Source organism: Ovis aries, chromosome 1 (genome assembly GCF_016772045.2).
Source record: "Ovis aries strain OAR_USU_Benz2616 breed Rambouillet chromosome 1, ARS-UI_Ramb_v3.0, whole genome shotgun sequence".
Taxonomy (NCBI): domain Eukaryota; kingdom Metazoa; phylum Chordata; class Mammalia; order Artiodactyla; family Bovidae; genus Ovis; species Ovis aries.
In genome coordinates, this window is record NC_056054.1 from 174,922,321 (window position 1) to 174,949,236 (window position 26,916).

Sequence of the window (26,916 nt, forward strand, 5' to 3'; positions counted from 1 at the left end):
TTAAACTTGGCTGGATTTATTAAATTTCGCCTCACTCTATTTAATAAGTTAGAGACTCAAAAGTTCCTTCAAGAGCTAGGTGCATGATATAACAGTATATAGTTGGACATTTACCTACCCATTCTCTCTCTTTCAGTTTCTCCTAGAGCACAAACATATCCCAGTCTCTGTCATAGTCTTGTCTTTATAATGTATCAGGCAGACCATAAAATATCTTTAATAATCTTAGTCTGAGTCCTAATGCTTATTCTTTCTGGGTTCGGAGTTTCTCCCTTTTTCTCATCCTTCTTTGCAAAACCACCTCACTGTTCTTATCCTCACTTAAAGTTCTCTTCTTTCTGACATCATAATTCTCATCTAGAGTAACCAGAGGATTATTAATCCTGAACAGAATCTGATGATGACAGTGGAAGATAAGACAACTCTCTGACCTAAAGGGTGCTGGGGCATTGAAACAGGCTGAGATTCTATAGCCATTATCCTTCTGTTAAAAGTTACACCTCTGTTCCTTATAGCAACCCTCTGTAAGGGGGTAATCACAGTTTCAAGAGCCTGGAACCTAAAGTAAAATTTGATTGTTTTAGTTCCAAAAGATAATATTCTCAAGATTTCTTGAGAATGATATTACAGTGAATAACAACAAAAACATGAGTATAATAATGTACTTAATGCCTATTATATGACCAGGAATAAACCAAATAATCTGGTTTTAGTGCTTATAATAAATTTGTGAATTCTACCTGCATAACTTCCTAAAAATAAAACCAATGTTTCCAAGGTGTGAAGGCCTCTTCCCAAGCTCCCTAACTCTTTCCCATTTATACCTGACCTGATACGCTTTGTTTCCATGGAAAAGAAATGCACCCATCAACCTGCCTGGTGGTCAACCTTTGTGGGAATGGGAACTAAAATTTCACATTAGCCTCAACATGTTGACCCAGAGATATAAATCACTCAACAATTTAAAAATTCCTGGGATGGAAACTGAGTCAGGAAAGACAGTGAGGGAAACCTGTGAGAGAGGTTTTATTTCATTATCTCTTCTACTGAAGAGTGAAAAGCAATTTCACCACACCAGATATCATCAGCTGACAGAGTCTTATGGGACTCTTCTTCCATCTACTATTTTCCGTCAACTTTTCAAATACTCTTTCCTATTCCTTATGGACAAGCAAGAGTTGGGAGAAGCAAAACTACCCAAGTTTGAAGGTTTTTTCCTTTGCTAACTTATTATGGAGTGAATTGCAAACCGCCCTCCATTCATATGTATTCATAAGAATACATACCTAAGAATGTGACTGTACTTGGAAATAAGGCCTTTGAAGGGGTGATTAAATTAAAATGAGAACACCAGGGAGTGCTCTAATTCTATCTGATTGGTGTCCTTGTAAGAAGCGAAGATTAGGACAGAGACACCAGGGATGTGTGCACGCACAGAGGCAAAATTATGTGAAGAGGCAGCAAGAGGGGGACCAAAGAAGAGCTGAAGGGAGGGGACTCAGAACCAAATCTGTCAACACCTTGATCTTGGGTTTACAACCTCCAGCACATTGAGAAATGAATTTCTGTCGCTCGTGCCACCCATTCTGAGGCATTTGCTATGGCAGCTCTAGCAAATTAATACCCCCTTGTTCTTGTTTAGTCGCTCAGTTATGATCAATTCGTTCGCAGCCCTATGGACTGCAGCCCGCCAGACCTCTCTGTCCGTGGGATTTCCCAGGCAGGAAGACTGGAGTGGGTTGCAATTTCCGTCTCCATGGGGTCTTCCCAACCCAGGGATTGAACCCACATCTCTTGCATTGGCAGGCGGATTCTTTGCCCGTTGAGCGACCAGGGAAAGTAAGAGTATTAGTCGCTCAGTCGTGTCTGACTCTTTGCAACCCCATGGACTGTAGCTTGCCAGGCTTCTCTGTCCATGGAATTCTCCAGGCAAGAATACTGAAGTGGGTTGTCATTCCCTTCTCCAACAACAATTAATGGGAAGCAGCTTCTGCCACTCTTATCCAGCCACTGCACCAACCAATGTTCTTCTTTTAAACTCTTGTCCCTCCAGCCCAGGACTCAAGATTCTCTGTTTAATGCTCCCCACCTATGGCACTTTCAAATGCCCTCACCCACAACCTTCTCCAATATCTTAACTCCCCCATCTTTTCCTCAAGGAACAAGGCATTACAAGCAATAAGTTAAATCCTTTAAAGCTACTCCTTTCCTAAAGAATCCATCTCGTTGTTTTTATACGGTAAACTGATGCACATGCAGGCACACTGTGAATAAGCCACACTGGCAAGGGCTCCATTATAGGCAGCAGCAGAAAAACAGCATCACAAAGTGACAGAACAGCCTTTACGTCAAATCTGCACTAGATTATTGAGTTTATCTTCTGAGATTACCAGAACCACGGGAACAGACTGCTTCCCTGTGGAACTAATACTAATGCCCACAGAGCCACCTGCAGAGAAAAATCTGGCCCCACTCACTACTGCAGTGATTCTTGAAAAATGCTTTCTTTGCTTTTGGTTTAGTGGAGCATGGAAGACTTAGCAAATGACAGACTGTGTTTTGATAGTGAGCCAACTGGGCAAGATCCCTTGATAGTTTTGTGCTCTGTAAACTAGCTAGCACATTGCTGATGCTCAATAAATGTCACATATTATCAACTATCAATTATTCAGTGTATAATGAGGACGATGTCTTGGCATGCATTACCTCAAAGCTTAATCAAAAAGAGTGTGATTCCAACACCATATCATAAAACAGATTGGCATTTTTACTTAAACTGCTAGACTATCTACATTTGTATTCATGACACATCTTTAAATTATTCCAAGTATTTGTTTATAGTGACAACCAATAGAAATCATTGAAATTACTGAACATCAATAACAGAGAATTGCTTTAGTAGGTCAGTACAATATTCCTAAATGTTTTGTGATAGCCTCAAATGTGTTGTCTGCATTCCAGCACCTTGATCTGTACCCATTTTCTTTCCTTTCCTGGAATTTTCTTCCTCCATCATCTGGATTCGTCCTCATGAAAAAATCCAACTGGCCTCACTGGGAAACTTTCCCTGAAATGATCTTCTCCCACACAAGAAACAATGTTTGATACATCTTTGTAACTCTAGTACTTGGATCTATGTGTACGGAATGTGTTCAAAACAGACTGATTCTGAAAAGTGCCTGAATCGTAGGAAAGGCTCAGTAAATAGCTGAGTGAAGGAATACCTGAAGGATAAATCTGTAAACTCTCCATTGGCTTCACACCGCTCTGTGGTCAGTGTCCAGATTTAGGGAACGAAGGAAAAGAAACCCTTGCACAATAGGGGTAGCCTAGCTCTCAAGAGGACAGTGAGCCCTGAGTATGGGGCTCTCTCTCCTCCTCTCCAAACCAGGATGAGTTCAGTCTTTCAAAGACCCTGAAACACCCACATTTGGTAAAAGAGAAGTCTATTAGGCAACTACTTAATTTTACTAAACCACATTAAACCTAAGGCATCTCAAGCTGTAGCAAGTTTTAAAATCTGTAGCAGTCACATTGAAAATGAATACAAAAACAGAATACTTTTCTCCAACATTTTGGCTAATTTCTCCAAGTGAACCCAACTCCTACAATTATTAAATGGTGGGAGGAGCATGTGTGCCTCCATTTCTTGACAACAGCATTGAAAACTCAACAGTTAAGACGGTAAGAGGAATATACTGTACTTAAGTGGAGAGGGAAGGTTAAAGGAAAACTATACTTTTTATTTGCCTTCAACAGGGCTTCACTGTATTCACATACTGAGAAAAATAAAATAAAAACAAAGGTTCCAGCTTCCAAGGCAAAACAATATTCTACCTAAGTAATTCAAAAATGGTTTCTGCATTCTACCAGCTACATCTGAATCTGACATCTTGTGCCTCCCTAAACTACTTAATGCCTGCAGGACAGACTATAGAAGCTCTCATTCATTCTTGGGATACAGATGCTGTGCCATTTTGTGCCTAGATGTAAAATAAAACTGTAAACTGTGATGGGCTAGTCTCTCAGTCCTAGGAGGGAAACAGTACCTCTAAGAGGTTTGACCTGATAATAATGACATGTTATTATTATGACATATCTCTATCTTATAATATAAGCTATACCAAACCCATTAGCAGTCCAATCAGTGTAAAACTGACTCCTTTACCAGTTACTATGGTAAAATTTTGTTCTCAGGTAGTAACTCTTTGAGAATCTCAAATAACTTCACAAAACCAAGTGCTATCACCAGCTTATTTTCAATAGGTTGAATGCCACAAAGACTTAGTACAGTGGTTATAAGGAATATAGTATTCTCTCCTCCTTCAACACGTGGGCTCACCCTCCACCTTTGCTGATGCTGATGATGTCATTGAATAATATAGGCTGCACTCTGCCCTCCCTAAGAGCACTGCATTTTCCAAAGCTTTGCTTGCAGTTTGTTGTATCTGATTGCATTGGCAGCATGACTCAAGCAGAAATTAAAGTCAGCTTGCTCCTTAGTAGAATAAAGTTTTCTTTATTTTCTTTTTTTTTAATTAACAAACAAAAAAAAAACTTTTATAGTATGAGATCTGATTTCACACTTTTCCCTTCTAACATGTATATTACACTGATATGAAAGAGACCAAGGGAGATTACCAGGTCTATCAGACCACATTAAAGTAATAATTTCTAAAAATAAAGCATCAAATTTGTAAACAGACTCCACTGATGAGTTTCATTAATTCATGTCACTTGATATTTCTATTTTTCAAATACAGATATTCAAATTTCATTTCAAAGAAAGTTTCTTGTCTTTATAATTAAGATTACCAATTTTTATGGATCTGACTTTTTTTCATAGATCATAAGAAGAGAAAAGTTATCGGGAACACTGTTTAACCTTAACATAAAAATAGAACTGCTATATTTTAGTTATGGTTTTTTTTGTTTTTGTTTTGTTTTGCAGCCAGTAGGATAAGTCTGTATATTGATAGACTAGTGCAGGAAAATGCTGACTCAGTTTAATGAAGTTAAGTTTAATTTGAATTGGTTGATTCAATTAAGTTCAATAATGTTTATTGAGAGCTATTATATGAGGCTGTTGTATGAAAGGTCCTGTGCCTGGTGTGTGCCGAAGGCATACAAATAGGAGCAAGGTGCAACACTAGCCCCTTCAGGCAGCATGTAATCTACTCCGGAACACTGAAATGTACACACAGAACCATAATACAGGGAAGCATGACCTAAGGACTGCTCCCACCCTCCTCATTTTAGGTCTTAGAAGCTGAGTGATGAAAGGAAGAGGAGAGAGGAAGACGAATCTCTCCTTTGGTTCCATAAACTTTAAATAAACAAGAAAGTACATAGTTTGCTGTTCAGAATAAATTGTATAATAATGAATTTATTCATTTAACTGTTAATCATACCACTGAAGAAGGGAGTTGTTTGAAAAATAAAAATGAAAAAAGTGTTCTGATTTTATCATTGTATTAAATGATGCGTAGTTTGTTTGCTTTGTTGGAAACAAACAAATTTACCATGCAGTTAAACACTCTTTTTCTTTCATTAAAATGTTTACTTTTAGATCTGTAGAATTATTTGCATTTGTAAGAGTGCAATACAGAGAGATCCTGAGTGTCCTTCACTGAGCTTCCCCCAAAGGTAACATTTTGTAAAACTACAGTGCAGTGCAATCTCACAACCAGGATACTGACACTGATATATCTACTAATGCTACTCAGATTTCTCCAGTCTCATACGTACTCATTTGTGTGTATGTGTGCATATGTGTGTGTGTGTGCAAGAGAGGGAGAGAGATTTAGTTTCATGGTATTTTATCACATTTATGTTCACACACCCACCACCACAGCCAAGACACAGAATAGTTCCATCACCACAGGTGTCCCTCGCACTGCCCTTTTATAACCACACACACCTACCCTATTCTATCCCTAAGCCCTAGCAACTAATAAAATGTTCTTAATCTGTAATCTTGTCATCTCAAGAAGGTTATATAAATGGAATCATTCAGGTTAGTAACCAGTTGAGATTGGCTATTTTTACTCATTATAATTCCTTTGAGATTTATCCAAGTTGCTGTGTCTATCAATAATTTTTATTAAATTATTATTGAGTAGAAATTCATGGTGTAGATGTACCTCAATGCATTTAACTTTGAGCTGTTGAAGACATCTGGGTTGTTTACACTTGTTTTCCAGGTTTTGCCTATTATTAATAAAGCTGCTAGCAACATCCTTATACAGGTTTTTGTATGAACATAAGTTTTCATTTCCCTGAGAGGAATGTCCGATAGTGCAATTGCTGGGTTGTATGGGAATTAATTGTATACTCAGATTTATAAGAAACTGCCAAACTGCTTTCCAATGTGACTGTACCATTTTATATCCCCCAGCAAAGTCTGAGTGATCCAGTTTTTCCACCTTCTTTGCTTTGTTTTGGTATGGCTTTTTAGATTACATAAGGCTGTGTGGATGGTAAAACTAGTAAATAAATACGTGGCCCATATAAGAACAGCCTGTAAAAAGTCAGTCCAAACAGTCCAAAGGGTAGAAAGGCAGGAGTCATATAAAAAAAGTCATCTCAAATCAAGCAACAGGCTCTCTGACTGAGGTCATAGGGCTTCCAGGTATGCAGGAAATGCTTCATATTCTTGGGAAGTAACCAGTATGCCCTAAAGCTCTGCTCAGTCTAAATTAAAATAAATAAATCTTTTGTTTCCAAAACAGGATCATGGCCTGTAAAATGCTTCAAGCTGCCCTGTGTTCAACATTGCTTATAGGTAAGAACCTATTTCTTTTTCATTCCTTTTATAACTATTAGATTGATAGATAACCTCTTTTGACTTTTTAAAGAAATGGACAAGCATGTTTTATTCATAGGCCAACTTAAAGCATTGGGGAAGCTAAACTATCGTGTTATGCTGTGGTTTTGAACGTGTCAGTGTTAACTGTATGTGTGATCATTTTATTCCTAATTATGTATTAACATGTTACTATTGCTAAACAGTCTATTTAACTGCTGCCTCTAAAGAAGTGCTCTGGTGTCCTTGAACAAAGAAAAATTTTAAATGTCTTTTAGAAAATGTAATATGTACATAATACAATTATGTGGAAACCTCGTACTTTGAGAGTGTGAATTCATTAAACTTTTAGGCAAGCTGTAGCTCAGAGAAGCGCTGAAGGCACCAAAGGCCAGAGATTTGCTGCCAGACTGACCCAGTAACTCAGTGGCTTATATCTGAATTGAACTGAGAAGTCATTTCATATACAAAACTCCAAATACTTAGAAATGTGTAAATTATTTTCATGCTTAAATCTTTATAATTTATAAATACTTCTGATGAAGATGTTTAAATCAGAACTTCTACATTTATAAGCTTGAGACCCAACCAAAAGAAATGTGTATTTCCCTTGAGATACACAGAGATGAATAGTTATAGATACATATCTATATCTAGATATGTGTGTTTATATATATGTGTGTGTGTGTAATTAGCCCTTTATTCCTAAGTATATAACTAATTTTGACAAAGAGTTTTAATAATCTATATTGAACTTTGCATTTAGGACATGTTTAAACAAATGATTTAGCAAATTTTAGTGAAGTTCTTATTAAGCCATTGTCCGCAAGGCATATACAGCCATACCCAGTTACAGCCCACACCTCTAGATGAAGAAAGTGAGGTTGGTTCCATTTAAGAGGTTGATTATAATCCAGTGGTACAATGCTTTGCATGGACTGCTCATCCACACAGTTGACTTCAGAGTGGGCGATAGTGGATGACTGACTACAAGGCTAAAAGCACTACTATTGGTCCACACTCCATCTGTGAACACAGCAGAGTCAAAAATACCAGCCAAAAAGGAAAATGGTCTGTAAATGGACTTTTATAGACTTTCTTTAAAAACAAGTTGGAATTAACTTTAAGTCCAGCTGCAAAGAAAGTATGTTTACCTATAAAGACAACTGGTTTGACTAACTGTACTTGATAGATAAATAAATAAGTAAAATTAAGTAGTCAAAGTTCATGAAAGAACAAATTGAGGATCAGAATCCAAGGATGAAGGGATGTTGACACTGCTGGATTAACCCTTCAGATCTCAGGAAAGAAGCCTTTACTGCTTGCAAGTGGAGGAGACTGAAGTCATTAGAACCAGATTCATTTGTTCCACTAAAAACTAGTTCAACTGACATTTTCTAAATCACATAGCTCTAAAGTAGGAAATAATAGCTTGAATCAACTTTCTTTGTTCTTTCCCCACCCACCCATGCCCGCTTTTTCATTTAAGAACATAGCCTATTCATCTGCACTTCCCTGGAGCCCTTCTTCTTGCCATAAGAAAACAATGATTTTTTAAAGTTTGTTTTTATTATGTAAAAAAGTTTTCTCTGTTACAGATTAGTTGTCTAATAAATTACTTTTGTCTAGAACTTAATTTGAAGTAAGTAGGGAAGAGATCTCATTATCTTTTTCCCCAGTGGGAATGCTGAAGAGCCTACTAAGTAATTAAATTTATGAGCAGAGCACCCAAATTGTTTTACTGATTTTCTCAAAATAGTAACTTATACACCTTGGGGCTGATTCCCTGGTCAGAGAATTAGAAGTCCAAGTGTCACAATTTCATGAAAAAACAAAACAAAATCGTCTCTTTAGCATTTAGGTCAAGAATTGCTTTGTTCTATAATAAGACAGCAAGTATTAATACTACTATTTTAAATATTTATTGTATGTCAGGGACTTTCCATATATTACCTTAGTTCAACTCTCATAATCACTCTGAAAATAGGTGTTATGAGTCTTGTTGTACAAAGAGGAAACTGAGGCTTAGAGAAGTTAAATGACCAAGATACACAGTCAGTCAATGGTCGATGCCAGATTCATAGGGGCATCGGATAGGCAGCACAGCACACAACAACTCCTCCCCCAAAAGTGATAGAGCCAAAATCATAGCCACTGGCTCCACAAGAAAAGGTCAGAAGTTAGGGAGCTGGGGAATTGTATCTGAGAAAATAGAGCCAAACAAGGACACAACTAAGAACTGTTCCTGCTGCTGCTGCTAAGTCGCTTCAGTCATGTCCGACTCTGTGCAACCCCATAGATGGCAGCCCACCAGGCTCCTCTGTCCCTGGGATTCTCCAGGCAAGAACACTGGAGTGGGTTGCCATTTCCTTCTCCAATGCATGAAAGTGAAAAGTGAAGGGGAAGTCGCTCAGTTGTGTTCGACTCTTTGCGACCCCATGGACTGCTGCCTACCAGGCTCCTCCATCCATGGGATTTTCCAGGCAAGAGTACTGGAGTGGGGTGCCACTGCCTTCTCCAGAACTGTTCCTAGTCGTACCGATTTAAAGAAAAATCCCAAACTCAACATGTTCCTCCTCAACAGGGCATACTACATTGTGAATCAGCCATAAGTATACATATATTCCCTCCCTCTTAAGATTCCACAAAGAAAGTGATATCATATGATATTTATCTTTCTCTGTCTTATTTACTTACTATGATAATCTGTAGGTCCAACCATGTTACTCCAAATGGCATTATTTCACTGTTTTTTTATGGCTGAGTAATACTCCATTGTATGTGTGTATATGTATGTACCACCTCTTCTTTGTTCATTCATTTATCAATGGAAACAGGCTGGTTCCATGTCTTGGCTATTGTAAATAGTGCTGCTATGAACACTGGGGTGCATGTATCTTTTTGAAGTAGAGTTTTCTCTGGAAGTCCATGAGTGGGATTGCTGAATCATATGGTAATTCTATTGTTTGTTAAGAGACTGTTCTCCATAGTGGCTACACCAAGTTACACTCCTGCCAGTGGTCTAGGAGGCTTCCCTTTCTCCACACCTTTTCCAGTGTTGGTTATTTGTAGACTTCCTGATCATGGCTCTTCTAACTGGTGTGAGGTGATTTGGGTTTGCATTTCTCTAATAATTAGCAATGCTGAGCACCTTTCCATGTGCCTGTTGGCCATCTGTATGTCTTCTTCAGAGAAATATCTACATAGGTCTTCTGCCCATTTTTTGACTGTATTGTTAGTTTTTTTGTTTTTTTTTTATTGAGTTGTATGAGTTGTTTATATGTTTGGGAAGTTAAGCCCTTGTTAGTGACACTGTTTGCAAATGTTTTTCTCCCAATCCATAGCTTGACTCTTCTGGTTTATGGCTTCCTTTGCTGTGCAAAAGTTTTCAAGTTTCATTAGATCTTTGTTTGTTTCTGCTTTTATTTCCTTTGCCTTGGGAGATTGACCAAGAAATCGTTGCTACAATTTATGCCAGACTGTTTTGCCTAGGTTCCCTGCTAGGAGTTCTATGGTGTCATGTCTTATATTTAAATCTTTAAAACATTTTGGGTTTTATTTTTGTATATGGTGTGAGGGAGTGTTCTCACTTCACCGATTTACATGTGGCAGTCCAGCTCTCCTAACATCACTTGCTAAAGAGACTGTACTGTTTTTCCACTGTATACACTTACGTCTTTTGTCAGAGATTAATTGACTGTAAGTGGGTGGGTTTATTTGTGGGCTCTCTATTCTGTTCCATTGATCCATATGTCCGTTTTTGTGCTAATACTATGCTGTTTTGATTATTATAGCTTTGCAGTATTGTAACAGGGCAGTTTAAAACCTGAAACAGCCCCACTTCACATTAAGAGGAAATATGGAAAGAGCACATATTTGGAAAGTGCTTCACTAAGTAAACCAATCCTTGGGGCTGACCCATCCATTAAAGAATTTGGGGGTTCATGCCCATGCTGTTGGCTGTGGTCAGATCTAGCCATAAAATGCAAGCATGCCTTCTGGTTTTAGACAGGGTAAAAAGTGAATGGCCTGTGGTCTGTTTCTCTAGCATAGTTCCAGCTCTTGTTTTTCAATCTAGAGTTAGCAACCAAGGGCAATTTGTCTTGAAAGGTTTTCTTGTTTGCTTTTGTTTTGACAAGAGCCTTTAAGCTCACAGTTCTTCCCCCTAACCCTGTCAGTACCTCCAATCCTTGCCTTTGCCTTCTTCTCTGCAGAGAAGGAATGGCCCTTCTCCATCATCACTGCAAGTGCTCCACTTCCTCGGAAAGCCTATATTCCCTGATATAGTTTTAGTTTATTATATAAGATTTTGTTCTTAATTTTACCTACTCGCTTTGGCTTAAGATTGACTATTGCTTTCAAGAAAGTGAGCAGTGAGAATAAACTCACCACCTATGACTAGATTCACTGAGCACTCTATGTGTTGTAGAAATCTGTTAACCTACCCACATGCCAACATCAGTTATGGCTCTAGGATTGGGAATCCCATCCACGTGTGTAGGCAGTGACTGTGGAGTCATTACTGATTGAATCACATAAAAAGCTGCCTTTTGTGAGTCACAGATGTCTCTGTCCACAAGATTAAAAACTAATAAAAGACCTGCCAGCTTTAAAAATACTCCCCAGGAAATTACATGGTCATGCGTGGGAGTACATATATGGGTGTATGTTACTGTGCTGAGAGTGGGTTAAAACAGATTGACGTTAAACTCAAGTAATACCAGTTTCTGTTTGCTTTTCAAAGTACTCGATACATCAGCAATGGTAATGTCAATAAAGCCAAAGTTCCCGAGTTAAAAGTTCAGTTTCGAAAGCTTTTTATTAACAGACAGGTTAATCATGAGGATCTGTAAGCCAGTCCTACAGCTTAGCACCTCTTTCTTTTCTCCAGGTCACTCCCATTGACCCTCTTTGTTTTCCTGCCTTTACTTCCCCTGTTTGCCTTGCCCCTTTCCCCCTGACTTTTCACCTTTTATAGCCTTTGTAACTCCCCTACTTCTGTCTCTCCTTCCTTTGATTTTCTTTCTTGATTTCTCTCTTCTCCTTCTTCCTTCTTTTCTCTTCTTCACCATTTCCCCCTCACAATCCAAATTTCTCATCTCTTTCTCTCTTCCCCCTCCCTTCTCTTTCTCAATTTTATGTGCACTGCAGCAAAGTGAGAGAATACATTATACTAAAATACAACTCTTCAATCTTCTACCATGAAGTTTTTGGTTAGTGACCAAAGTTTAGAGTGGGAAGGAAAAAATAACAATTTCACTATTTGTAAAGAAAATTCTTTACTTACAGAATTTTTAAATCCAAAAATATGAATGTAAACATGGGCATTTTAATTTCTCACAAAATCATAAAATTTGTCCTACAGTTAGAGAGATCTTTGAAAATTTTATCATATTGCCAGGACATCTGTGTATTCTTTTCTCCTCATCTTCTTTTGTACTTAATTCTTAATGATCATTTATACTTTATTTTCGTACTTAATTTACAAGCACACATAATTGCCTAGGCACCTATTTCATCTCTTTTTTTTAAAAGACATAAACATTTTAAGGACAAGAGCTGAGACTCAGTCTTAAAAAATAGTAAATAATAAATATTCTTAATACTGGTTGGCATTGGTTGGTTGCCATTCCCCTTTCCAGGGAATCTTTGCAACCCAGGGACTGAATCTAGGTCTCCAACACTGCAGGCAGTTTCTTTACCATCTAAGCCACCGGGGGCTTATACTGAGTTCTAAGTGCTCTACTTCCAGAATCCCATTCCTAAGTATTTTTGAGCTGGTGGCAGGACTGTAGTGCTCATCTCCATGTTCAGCATGTGCATCAGTATCCCCTACACCTGAGGGAAATAGCTTGCTGAGGGCTTATCCTATGAAACTCTGGCAGTCTTTCTGTCCCCACTGAATCCCTTCACATTTACTTAATAGACAGTGAATCAGGAATGACAAGCTACCACTGGTTGGAGTGCCCTTGTCTGTGCTCTTTTTTGTTTCCTGTTTCTTAGTGAGGCTCTGAGACAACTGACCTGTTGGGTTCTCTGACACCTTCTAACACATAGCAGTCCACTTCTTGGTCCTGATTTTGATCAAGTTGAGAAATAAATCAGAGCTGATTATGGGAGGCAGCCCTTTATTACTGAGAAAGGCTAACGAGGCAAATGGAACATAGTTGGATCCCAGAATTCGGCAAATTTCATACACAGTTTCAGCTTGTAGAACCAGAACAAAAAGTGTGCAAAAAAGTGTGCCCTCTGAGGGCAGCTCACTCTCAAGAGGAAGAAGGATGAATGAGCTGGACATGCCAAGTTATGCCTCTTGGATCTACCAAGAGGGAGCTCTCAGGGAGCCCCCTCTGCACAAAAAGAAAGGGAGTCTGCCATCAGACTCTGCCCTTCCATTCTGCATCTTGCGTTTCACCTCAGGCTTTCTGATCTTCTTAGTATATGTGCTGTGCTTAGTTTTCAGTCATGTGCAACTCTTTGTGACCCCGTGGACTGTAGCCCGCCAGCCTCCTCTGTCCGTGGGGATTCTCCAGGCAAGAATACTGGAGTGGGTTGCCATGCCCTCCTTCAGGGGATCTTCCCGACCCAGAGATCGAACTCAGGTCTCCCACATTGCAGGCGGATTCTTTACCATCTGAGCCACCAAGGAAGCCCTTCCTATTACAAGTACCATTTTCATAGCCATGAGCATATTATATAGACCATTTAGTCATTTCCCCATTATCAAATTTAAAGACTCTTTTTCAACCTCTCCTGGGTAATGGCAATATGGGGAGTCTTTCCATTTCTGATTATACAGCTTCCCTTTTAAATATTTATTTTATTTATTATTTATTTATTTGGATGCACCACATCTTAGTTGCAGCTCATGGGATCTTTAGTTGAGGCATGTGAACTGTTGGCTGCAGTACATGGGATCTAGTTGCCTGATCAGGAATGGAACCTGGGCCCCATGCATTGGGAGCAGTGGGCCACCAGGGAAGTACTATACAGCTTCCCTGACTTCCACACTGCCTATCAACCCATGATGGGCACTCATCTGATGTTTTTGCACAATGTGAATACATTTTTATTTGTATTGCTTTAATTGGCCAGGTCTATTTTGATTTCCCTTTCACTTATTTCCATCTGTCTCAGTTTGAACAGAACCAAATCTCAGTAAATTCCTTGACAATAGTAGGGGCTGTGCCCGCTACACTTTCAATAATATAATATCATAGAGAGAAAGTAATTTTCAGTTAATGACCTATTTGTTATGAACATAGTCCAGTTCAAAATGTTAGAGCTGAAAAAGACCTTAGAGACCATATGATCCAGGCTTGTTTTGCAGAGCAGAAAATGGAGATGCAGGAGAAAGAAGTGGCGTAGTGATCTAAGTTATTGCAGGGCCAGAGTAAGATTCCAGGTCTCTGACCCTTCTTGGCTTGCGTGGGGAAAGCTGTGATTTCAAATATCTCTGTATTCTGAAGTGTATGCCTTATTTCTAGCATACAGGCTTTTCTGCAGAAGATATTCCACAAATGTTCAGATGATAGGTTGAGCTTGACAGGTCCTATTAAAACCGACTATAATACAGGATGAAAGCAAAGAAGGTATGTAGGGAGTTGGAAAGAAAGAGAGGAAGAATTTTTTCATAGCTTATGATGATAAAGTTTAAAACTAACCTGGTTGATACTGCTTACATTAACACACACACACACACACACACACACACACACACACACACACATATTTTAAAACCAAAAGAGTAATAGAACTCAGGGTTCAGTTTTCAGTCCCCAGCAGTATTCTATAGGTTTGCAAACACAAGTCTGATCTTGCTCTCACTAACTTTCAAGGTTGATCAGACAGAATGAAAAAGGGAGGGAAAACTTCTCAAGCAGAGAGGATAATAGCATGCCCTTCTATATTACTTGCATTTTATTTCCAGCCCTGCCTCTGACTTACTATGTGACCTTGAGTGAGTCATTTCATCTCCAGATGTCAATTTTCTCATTTGTAAAGTAGGATAATAAATACTGCTTTTTGTCTTTCTCATGGGTGATGTTATTATCACCACCAATTAATATTTATTGGGTGCCTGTTGGGTGCGTAATACTGAGGTAGGAGCTTTGTTCTGGAAGGTGGGAAGAAGAGGAGATGAAACATTTTCCGTAAGCATAGAGATTTACAAAAGACAGAAGTGTTAGAGCTTAAAATAGCTATGGCTTATATTTTAAAGCATGCCTCACTGCCAAGGTTTATGTAACAACATTTTTTCTTAGTTATTGTACAATACACCAGGATAATTATGGTACAGAATATTGGTTTTACTTTTGGATGTTATGTTCCATAAAACATTATTTTAAGCAATTACTATACTTTCTTATGTAGCTGTAATTTATATTCTAAACATAATTTATTTCAAAATATTTATTAGATATGGATGTCATTAGATCTATTTGCCTAGCCACTACCTCTGCTTTTCTTTCTTTTTTAAAGAAAAAAATCTACATTAAACATGTAACACTATAATTAACACCTTTTCAAAGAGAATGAAGAGAAATCTGAAAAGTCACTTATTAACACATCCCAGCTAAAACCAAAATTTTAATGCTGGTTCATCCACAGAAATCATTCTGAATGAATGAGTTTCCTATTCTCTACAAATCAAGCCTGTCTTCTCATTCCTGCTGTCACTTACCTGATTCAAGTCCTACGAACCTCTCGTCTGGACTATTTGATGAGCCTCCTACTTTGCGCCTCTCACTCTGCTCTCTTCCTTTTGCCACCTGTTCTCCACACCCCTGACAAAGGAGTTTTCCAAGGTTAATCTGTGAATAGATAAGCAAAATGTTGGCATATACATACACAATATTATTCAGCCTGAAAAAGGAATGAAACGCTGACATATGCTATAACATGGATAAACCCTGAACACTAAGTGAAGTCCGTCAGATACAAAAGGACAAATGTTGCATGCCTCCTCTTAAGATACCTAGAATACGCAAGTTCATAAAGACAGAAAGTAAATGGTGGTTACCAGGGGCTGGGGGAGAGGGTAATGGGAGTTATTGCTTAAAGAGTAAAGAGTGTCTATTGGGAATGATGAAAAAGTCTGGAGATGGGATGGTTGCATGACATTGCAAATATATTTGATGCCACTGAATCATACAATAAAAGATGATTCAAATGATATCACAATAAAAAGATTTCAAAAGTACATCTAGTCTTATCATTTTCCCTGTTCAGAAAAGATAAATATTTACAGAGTAAAGTCCAAATTCCTTGGTATGATAGTAGGATCTTCCTGAATGTAGCTCCAGCTTATCTTTCCAACATTAACTCTGACACATCTATACCACAAACAACCCTGCCTTTCAGTCATGTTGGCAAAGTGAGGGTCACTGAGTCACATAACATCAAGCAGAGTAGTTCCCTGTGCCTTACTCTGCTCCTCTGATCCTCGGCTCTCCAAGTTTTTTCAGCCTGGAATGTGTGTTCTTTGCTTCCCCTCCCTTCCTCCTAACTGTGGAAACCTCATCCTTTGAAGCTTGACTCAGAACCAACTTCTCTGTGAGACCTTCCTTCCAGTATTGGAATTAATTACTGCCCCTTCAGATAATCTAGTCAAAATATATCTTTTTATAATTATTTTTCAATTCTGAATATAATACGTGCTTCCTAGTGGCAAGAGTTATTTACTGATTATCTTTCCATGCAGTGATGATTATAAGAGTAGGAATTAGGGTGAGGCAAGTAGAGGTCTTATGGCACAAAATTTGTATAATCCTAAGAGATAACTCTTTTTTTGTACTTTTTAAATTGAGGTATATTTCATTTACAATGTTGTGTTAGTTTCAAATGGGGCTTCCCTAGTGGCTCAGATGGTAAAGAATTTGCCTGCAATCTGGGAGATGCAGGTCCAATCCCTGGGTCTGGAAGATTCCCCTGGAGAAGAGAATGGCAACCCACTGCAGTATTCTTGCCTGGAGAATTCTATGGACAGAGGAGCCTGGCGGGTTCTAGTCCATGGGGTTGCAACTTACCAAATAACACAAGTGAATTCTTTACTTTTTTGTATATTTTAAATTGAGATATAGTTCATTTACAAGTTTGTGTTAGTTTCAAGCATACAACAAAGTGATTCATTTATACATATATATATATATATATATACACACATTTTTTCAGATTCTTTCCCATTATAGGTTTTTATAAAATACTGAATATAGTTCCCTGGGCTATACAGTAGGTCCTTATTGTTTTATCTCTCTGCCCCTCACTCCCCCATATGTCAGTTAATTCCTTTTTATATTTTATGCCCTACTGACTTCACTTGCCTCATCTAATCTCAACTCTGGTATTTAGCAGTTTATACTGACACCAGTTAGTGCTTATCATGCATTGTTTTATTTATCTACTACAGCATAACTAATTTCCCCAAACTTTAGCAGCTTAAAACGTTAAATACTTATTATTTCATGATTTCTAAGTGTCAGCAATTTGGAAGTGTCTCGGGTTCTGACTGAGGATCTCTCATGAGGTTGTAGTAAAGATACTAATAGGACCTGTGGTCCCCTTAAGGCTTGGCTGGAGCAAAAGCATCAGGTTCGCAGGTGGTTCACTTACATGACTGTTTGTGGAACACTTCAGTTCCTTGATGTGCTGGCCTCTCCTTTAGGGCTGCTTGAGTGTCCTTACAACATGGCAGGTGACTGCCCTTAGTGTAAGCCATCCAAGAGCAGGGCACAGCAGGAGCTGTAATGTCTTTTATGTCATAGCCACGTTGCCTCAGTAGTCTGTGATTACACAGGTCAGCCCTACTAAGGGAAAGAGGGGACCACATGAATACTAGCAGGCAGGGATCTTTGGGGATCATCCTAGAGGATGGCTTTCATAGACAGGTTACTTTGATTGTGTTGATTAGATTACCTAGCAGCAGGTTAGTAACTATTAGCTTCTGAAGTCAACATTTGCTTTTTACTTTTAAATCACTGAATAAATAAAAATGCTAATTTTTTATAAATGGAGAATATGTCTGAGTCATTTTTCGATCCTCTGTTAGTAGTACTGTGTTTTGCACCCAGAGGCATCTTGACTGATGTATAATATCCAGAGAGGCTGTTGTTTTCTTTTTTAAAAAAATTATTATATTGAAGTATTGCTGACTAGCAATGTCGTGATAGTTTCAGGCGGACAGCAAATGGACTCAACCATATATATACACGTATCCATTCTCCCCTAAACATCCCTCCCATCCAGGCTGTCACATAACATTAAGCAGAGTTCCCTGTGCTATACAGTAGGCCCTTGCTGGTTATCCATTTAAAATAAAGCAGTGTATGCATGTTGATTCCAAACTCCCTAACTATACCATCCTCCCACTCTTCCCCACTGGTAACCATAGTTTGTTCTCTAAGGCTCTGAGTCTTTTTGTTTTGTAAATAAGTTCATTTGTATCATTTCTTTTTAGTTTCCTCACATACGGGATATCATATGATACTTAAGGGTTATCATATGATACTTCTCTTTCTTTGTCTGACTTACTTCACTCCCGATGACAATCTCTAGTTCCATCCATGTTGCTGCACATGGCATTATTTCACTCTTTTTAATGACTGAGTAGTATTCTATTGTATATATGTCCCACATTCTCCTTATCCATTCAATAGACTATCATTTTCAATACCTGTTTGGAACTAGAGCTTACTAGATTGACAAACTACACTAGAAATAATAGAGGTGATAACTAGAATCCTGCTTAGAACTCAAGGCCGATCTTGGGAAAGCATGAGAGCATAAGGAATGTATAAGTAATGATTATTTCCTTTTTTTCCATAAACATACAATATTTTTATAATCTGACCCCAAGCAACCCTCACTCTTAGTAATAATATAGTGCAATGGCTCTGAAGGGAGAATTCTATCTCCCTCTCCCACTAGCTCTGCGGCCTTAGACCTATTACTTAACTTTTTTTGTGCTTTAGTTCCCTCGTATACAAAATAAAGTGATTAACAGTACCACTTCTTAGGTTTGTTGTGAGTATTAAATAAGGGCTTCCCTGATAGCTCAGTTGGTAAAGAATCTGCCTCCAATGCAGGAGACCTCGGTCCAATTCCTGAGTCAGGAAGATCTGCTGGAGAAGGGCAAGGCTACCCACTCCAGTAAATAAGGTAATTCAGGTATAATATTTAGCACAATGCTCAATAAATGTTAACCAAATTTATATAAAACTCTATCCAGCCACCTCTAACCACTGTTTTCAGACATTGGTCTTGTAGATTTCCTAATGTCATACTTTTGTTCACATCACTTTTTAAGATTCAAATAAAAGACTTTCCCCTTCTTTTCTTATGCTAGACATAATCTTCCCTTCACAGAATAGGTTAAGCAGTTTCCCTGACCATTACAATATCTGCTTGTGCTCTGGTACTCCAATGCTTCCTAAGCTCCCTTGAAAGTAAGTGAAAGTACTGAAAGTTTTAGTCGCTCAGTCTTGTCTGATTCTTTGCAGCCCGATAGACCATAGCCTGCCAGGCTCCTCTGTTCATGGGATTCTCCAGGCAAGAATACTTGAGTGGGTTGCCAGGGGATCTTCCCAGCCCAGGGCATCTTCCCAACCCAGGGATCAAACCTAGGTCTCCTGCATTACAGGCAGATTCTTTACCATCTGAGCCACCAGGGAAGCTCCCTTAGCACAGTCAAATCCTGTGTATCCTCGTTTTGTTTTGTATCTTGGACCCTTTATCCCCTTTCCTATAGAAGGGAGGTTTCATATTTATAGATAACTGTAATCCTAACCTATACAGATTATTGGTCAATGAAGGCTTGTTAATAATGAAGATATAAAGTGTCTAATGTAACATTACTTACAGTTTGATTCATAATAAATGCTTCTTTGTCACAAGCAATGAACAGATTTATATTGTTACCATTAATAAGTCAGGAGTATGTTCTTCTTTTATAACATGACTGTGTTTTATTCAAGAATGAAAGCATAATATAGACTGTTAAAATTTCAAGATCCTAAAGATGTATGGGTTTTTTTAAATTATTTTTTTCTTAATTCTAGAGTGAGAAGAAGATAGAAAATGCAAGCCTGCTTGCATTTAAAGAAGGCTCTCTCAATGTTAACAATCTTAACTACAGTTTGGGATCAGTCTACTTCAAAATGAAAGATACATTCTAATTTAACAGGCTGAGAAAGCAAAAATAAAATTGTAGACTTACAGGTTTGAACCAAGTGGTTTACATCTGTTAATTTATCCAACCTTTATAGTGAGCCTGTTATTGTCTGTGTTATTATTGTTTTTATTATTATTACATCTCCTTACAGACAGGAAAAATAGAGCTCAGAGAAACTAAGCAACTTGCCGAAAAAAGGGATAGAGCTGAAATTTGAATTTAAGTCTGCAGTCTCCCATTCATGAACAGAACTCTGAAACTCTTCTCCACCCACCACACAGCATTGGCTGCATGCTGTGTGATACGTAGGTCACAAGGGTGATGACAGGACAAAGACGCCAAAGGATTGAGGAGCGGCCATCGGCCCCAGGGCATAGATTTCAGAGTTTCCTTCTTAGGTGCCCTTCCTCTCAAGCACCATGGCTGCTTTAAGAGGACACAGTTTCTTTAAGAGGAAACACTGAGATGTAAACTATTGCCTTAAAAGATGCTGTGCTGTTGGACTCAATTACAGGAGTACTGGGAGCACCATTTTTATTGGAGGACCCAGCAAACCAGTTCCTACGTCTCAAAAGACACATATATTCGCAGGATTACTGGAACCCAGATCACAGCCCGAATACGTGGGGAAACACACTGGTTGACCAGGTATTTGCATTACAAACAAAAGGCCCTTCACTATCTCCCTTTTTAATAAAAATGGAATTTTTATTTTATATTGGCATACAGTTGGTTAACAATGTTGTGTTAGTTTCAGGTGTACAACAAAGTGATTCAGTTATACATATGCACCATCTCTATTTTTAAATAAGCATGGTAGCAGCTGGCATTACACACCACCAGCCCAATTCCTATTTTTCTCTCTAGCTGTCCTGAGCTATACCTGCTCTTTCCTCCCCATGAAGAAGCTTTCATCTGGTAAATTCCACCTCCTCCTTCAAGACTAAGATGAAATGTTCCCTTCTTTCTGAAGCCTTTTCTTTCTTTCCAGGAGGGCATCTGTCCTTCCTTCTTCTCTCATCTTTGCAAGCTGTTCACGTGTGAATAGTTCTCAAATGTCACCCTGGAATTATTTGTTGCATGCACCTGATCTCCCTACCTAGACTAAAAATGTAAGGTGGTTGTCTTATCCATCAAGGTCATTATTCTCTAGTTTCAGTGAATTAATTATTATATGGTTGGGCAGATGGATGGAGGGATCATGGTCATATTTTAGTTCCCTCTTAGCAGTTGACTAGCTAGTTTTATTCTGTGATAATTTTCCAATACTTTACCGTCCTTCCTTCATCTTCTTGCTTGCTGTTCATTATCCTATTTATTTGTATTCTCACCCCAAGAGAAATGAAGACATTTTCATTACCCAGTTTTATTTCATTCTTACTTTTTTGATGGAAGACGACATTGAAACTCCAGGCCAGATGAAATTGCTGGATTATTTGAGGATCTCAACTATTCATGACTTTCCACTATAATTTTGTAATTTAGGAAATAAAAATGTGCAATTAATTGATTAATTAATTAATTCCTTCAATTATTTATTCTTTCTTTTCACTCTATCAGGCTCTGATTAGCACCAGTCATAAGAGTATATAAATAATATATTTATATAACATAAAGTCAGAAAGAAATGAATGTCCTTGTTTTGCTGGGGCCTGGGTCTTATCCTCACTCTGCTTGGCTGGATTTTAACTGGTCAACTAGGATCAGCTTGTTTTTGCTTAGCATTTGTTGTTGAAAAACACCAGCTTGAATAATGCATTTAGTTTTATGCCTGTTTTTCTCCAACAGCCATCATTTAGAGGTATTAAAACAAGACATTTGTTTATTTGGCAAATAAAATAATTACATAAGCTGGTAGACTGGGTCTTCTTTATGGAATATTGAAATTTCCAAGCACATTCTTGCCTATAATTGTAGACTATTGCTATAATCAACTGGCAGTTACCATAATGTAACAAGACTCAACTGCATTGTTTCACCCCATGGCCCCATATGTACTGCAAAATATTTGAGCACTTGAGTAAACAGATCACTGAAAGTGTGAAAACCAAACCTTACTCTTCCATAGTGTTTCTTTCAGTCTTTCAGGAATATCTGCATTATAATCAGAATAATTGATGAGATATGTCCTAAATACTGAGAGATCATGACTTAAGTTTCTTCTGTTGCAGGCTCATGAAACTTGGACTGCTTTGAAAACGACAGCACAGTATTATCTGAATCTGAGTACTTTCACCCTTGACATGTCTACTGCCCAGTAAATGTACCTTGCTGGTTAAACCAGGATAACAAGAATAGTGGGACCCCAAAAGCGGCAATGTACCCCAACCACCAGCTTTTGGGACCTGAGGGCAAATCCACACCACTTACTGTATTATTTATGTCTGCCTCATGGAGCTGTTGAAAGGAGTAAATATGGAAATCCACACTGATACTTCGAATTAGAAGTTCTCAATAAATGGTAGCTTTTAAAATGATAACTGAAATAAAGACTGTAGTAATAACATTTACCAAAAAGGAGCTTTTATGAGAACAGAAAATATAAAGCAAAACATAGTGTCATTAAAGCTCTCTGTCCAGGGATTTCCTTGGTGGTCCAGTGGTTAAGAATCTGCCTTTCAATGCAGGGGATGAGAGGTCAGTCCCTGGTCGGAGAACTAATATTTCACATGCCGCAGGGAAGTCTGGGCACCACAGCTACAGAGCCTGAGTGCTATAGGGCCCAAGCGCTGCAACTGGAGAAAAGCCTGTGCACCTTAATAAAAGATGCCACATTCCACAGAAAAGATCCTGCGCACTGCAACTAAGTCCAGATGCAGCCAAAGTTTTAAAAAATAATTAAAATTTTAAAAACTGTCCAAAAAGGAAACAAAACAAAACAAACCTCCTGTTGGTAACTCCTACATTCTACTGCCTTTTCTTTGGGAGAGTTAGTTCACTTTCCATTCAAGGAAGGAAATGGAATCTCTCACATGGAGCTGGTCCTCGCCTCTTTTCTTCAATATTTGTCACTTCCTGAACAACAACAAAGCCAATCTATTCCAAGACCATACTTTTTTTAAATCAAAGCTGTACTGCTGTGGGCAATAAATAGAGAACAAAATCGTAACTCGTTTTGGGAAATAGATGATGACTAGGAATCCAGCGGAACCCACAAATCTGTAAGCTTTCCTTAGAAATTTTGTAAAATTTGTGCATTTTTTGTATTCTGGTTTATAATATATTTATGATTGTTTTAATATGAAACAACAACTTTAAAGAAGTCTCACATCCATTATCAGTCATTCCCCATCCCCACCACGGCCCAGCCCCTAGTAACCACTAATACATTTTCTGAAGCTATTTTTTTTTTTAAAAAGAAGAAATAATATTTTAAACTTACCAGTCATGTGCTTTTATTCATCTTTCCAATAAAGCTGAAAAATTGACTCTACAGAAAAGTGGACTACATTTATCCTATAGTTTCCCGTATATCCATGGAATACTTCAGCAGTCTAGTTTAAGAAGTACTGAGAGATGATACAACCAATCATCAAGACACTCCCCCAAATCACAGATAAGTGGATTTGCCTTCAAAAGTCCATTTCTCTGTACACCTGCATCAATTGTTCTCTGCAGGGATTTCTTTTGGTAAATAAAAGCATCCTTGCAAGAACATAGTTGATCTAATGGTCTTAAAACAGTCTTGAACATTTTTTCAGCAGCAAAAATCAGATGCCAAGAGTTGCACTGTAATGATGCTGCCTAGCACTTTATTCTCCAAAAGGGCACCGGCGACTACTCAGTATTCCACATTTCTGATCCCATCCCTTAGAGATATTTCCAGTGAGAGATTTGAAGCTAATGCATAATTTATTATGTTAACTGTTATCCTTTTCTAATACAGATAAACAGATTTTTTAATCAAAGCAGAACCAAATGAAAGAAAATAAATCATTTGGTTTTATACTAAGAAATAAATTTGACAACAATAACATACATTTTGCTACCACAAAGTTCTACACTTTCATTGTCGAATAAAAAAAAGTAGAGAATGTCTATGTATTGTTCAGGGATCCTCAGAGTCAGAATCAATAGAATGTGTATATAAATGGAAAGAGATTAAGGAATCCACTCATGTTTACAAATGATGCAGAGTCCAAAACTACAGGATAGGTTGGCAGACTGGGGACTAGAGAAGAATCAATGTTACAATTCAAGTCTAAAGACCACTGGGCTAGAAAACCAGGGAAGAGCTAATCTTGCAGTCCTAGGCCTAAAGCCATCTGCTGGCAGAATTCCCTCTTGCTCAGGAGAGGTCAGCCTGTTGTCAGGCCTTTAACTGATTGGATGAGTTACAGAAGGTAATCTGCTTTACTCAAATCCACTAATTTAACTGTTAATCTCACCCAAAAGCACCCTCACTGAAACACGCAGAATAATGTTTGAAGACATATCTGAGCAGAGTGGCCCAGCCAAGTTGACACATAAAATTAACCATTACAACCTATTTTAAGTGATTAAATTGTCTACACACACACACACACACACACACACACACACACACACACACACACACTCAGTTGTGACTGGAGCAATATATGGTAGGGAAAAAAGAAAAAGACTTTGATTCATTTTATTCAGTATAACATAAGAAAGAATCTTAGTGAATTGTGAGGCACTAATAATGGGAACTTATAAGTTAGCTACCATGTTGATTTTGAAGTAGGTAAACATTAAGAAACAATTCTACAATTAGATTGTCATCTGATCAAACAAGCATGGAAAGAAGGTTTCTTATTTAAAGATAACTTTATGAAAAATCATTACAAATTAATATATCAGAAAATGAACTACAAAGAAAACCTAGGTCTACCCTATAACTTATCTAGAAATCTAGTGGTTAACTTCCACATAACTGAGCAGGAAGTGAGCAGTCAGTTGTATAGACAGGTTTTAAGAAAACCCAGATACCACATATTTAGCATCCACATACAAAATTGGCTTAGAATACAACTACTCTGAATTCAGTGTTTAAAGAAATTGATTATATTGAGATACCAATTATCTGATTGACTCCATTTAACTGATTATTTTCCCAATGGTATGTGAATTGACATAGTGATTTTTTTTTTTTTTGGTGGGGGAAAGGGGATATTTTTTAAGTCTGTATCTAATTTATAAACCTTAAGTAAAAGTCTGCCTATTTAAAGACTGAAGACTCTCAACATTTTTAAAGGTCCAGAACAACCTAAAGCAATCTGGACAATATCAGGAAAAACAGAGAGGATCAGAGACTACCCTTCTGCTCCCTTACTTCCTGAGACTCTACATGACCTCTGGCTGGGGTGTTCACATGTTCCATTGTAGCATTAAGAACATATATGCTGTGGTGACTCTGCATTCTTCTAACTAGAAAGTTTTCATTTTAGGGCTTAAAGGGAACTGTGTTGATTTACTCTCTTTGTCTAATTGATTAAAAAGGCCAGTATTTAAGTGGAACTGATTGACAATGATATTACCACTAAATTCAGACTCCACTGAGACCTTGGTGCAAATTGAGGCTGACCAACTTCACTCTCATTACATAAACATTATCTGCTAGGTTTTCAGCATTTTTTTTATAGAACCAGTTAACCAATACGCCCAAAATCAGATTGATCCTTTCGGTGGTCTCTTGGATACTCTGCCCTCCAGAATTCCTGAAATGTTATTTCATATGGTTTCCCATTAGATGTTCCAATGCTAAACTAGCCCAAGGAAACAATTCTAAGTCTTCCTCAATGCAATTCATAAGAAGCATGGCTCTAATATTGTTATATATCAAAAAAACCCCTGCCATTGTTTTAAAACTTTTGGCTGATTAAGAGGGGAGAAAACAATTTTTTTACTGACATAGTCTTTCTTGTGTACTATACTGGACAGTTTATATACTTTATTGTATTAAATTAGGATAGCATTCTGATAAGGCAGGTCCTGCAGATCCTACCTTAAAGAAAAAAATTAAGGCTTAGATATATTCTGCTGATACAGCTAACTTAGAGGCAGCTCTAAAATGGTAGAATGTCTACACTTAAATGCTGGCTTTACCATTGCTAGCTATGCCATCTTGTGCAAGTAACTTACCTCTCTGGGCCTCAGTTTTCTCTTCTGTAATGTGGGAATAATTGTGATAATAATTAATGTGAGGAATACTTAAAATGGTATGCACAAAGCACTTAGAACACTGCCTGGCATGTATACAAACACTCAATAAAAGCTAGCTATTACTCTTAAGAAAAAAAGTGAGCTATTCTTACCTTGCCAAAGGTTACATGAAAGTTCATGCTCTTTTCACTTACCACAATATTGCTCTAGAATTCTGTTGCCCAGAACTCAAAGCTCCCCATGGTCTGTCTGGTTTCTCTCCTATTTATTTCCTCTACTCCCCTGAAATATTCTTGCTACTTTGCATCATTTATTGATTCATTTATTTACTTATCTAACAAACACTATGGCCATCTCTCTCTGGCCTAGTCAAAGTAGAGATACAAAGAGGACTGAGACATAGTCCCTTCCCCATAGAGTTATATTCAGGAAAAGTGATAAATATCTATTGTATTTATCCAAATGAATTGGGTTGTGCTCAGTCACTCAGTCATGGCTGACTCTGCGACCCCATGGACTGCAGTCCGCCAGGCTGTCTGTCCATGGGATTCTCCAGGCAAGAATGCTAGAGTGGGTTGTCTTTTCCTCCTCCAGAGGATTTTCCTGACCCAGGGATCAAACCCGCGTCTCCTGTGTCTCCTGCATTGGCAGGCAGATTCTTTACCACGGAGCCACCTGGGAAGCCCCATACAGATGAATTACAGAAACTCAAATGACAAACCATGTGTACACAAAGGACAGACAGCTTACTCAGCCTGGGGGAATCAGGCAAATGCTCACTGAGGAGATAGCTTTAGATTCAGGTTTTAAAGGATGC

At 38.1% G+C, this 26,916-nt stretch overlaps 1 protein-coding gene across 2 annotated transcripts; it reads left to right on the forward strand.

Annotated features, from left to right (window-relative positions):
* The first annotated feature begins 6,599 nt into the window (after positions 1-6,599).
* On the forward strand, positions 6,600-26,236 carry C1H3orf85 (chromosome 1 C3orf85 homolog). Of its 2 annotated transcripts, XM_027965891.3 has the most exons (4): positions 6,600-6,631; positions 6,732-6,784; positions 20,488-20,621; positions 22,145-26,236. In XM_027965891.3, exons 2-4 carry the CDS (start codon positions 6,736-6,738, stop codon positions 22,232-22,234), a joined length of 273 nt encoding a protein of 90 aa, XP_027821692.1. In that variant the 5' UTR covers positions 6,600-6,631; positions 6,732-6,735; the 3' UTR covers positions 22,235-26,236. The 2 variants fall into 2 exon arrangements, with proteins under 2 accessions (XP_027821692.1, XP_042087012.1); XM_042231078.2 differs by having other exon boundaries at positions 6,600-6,784.
* The last annotated feature ends 680 nt before the right edge of the window (positions 26,237-26,916 follow it).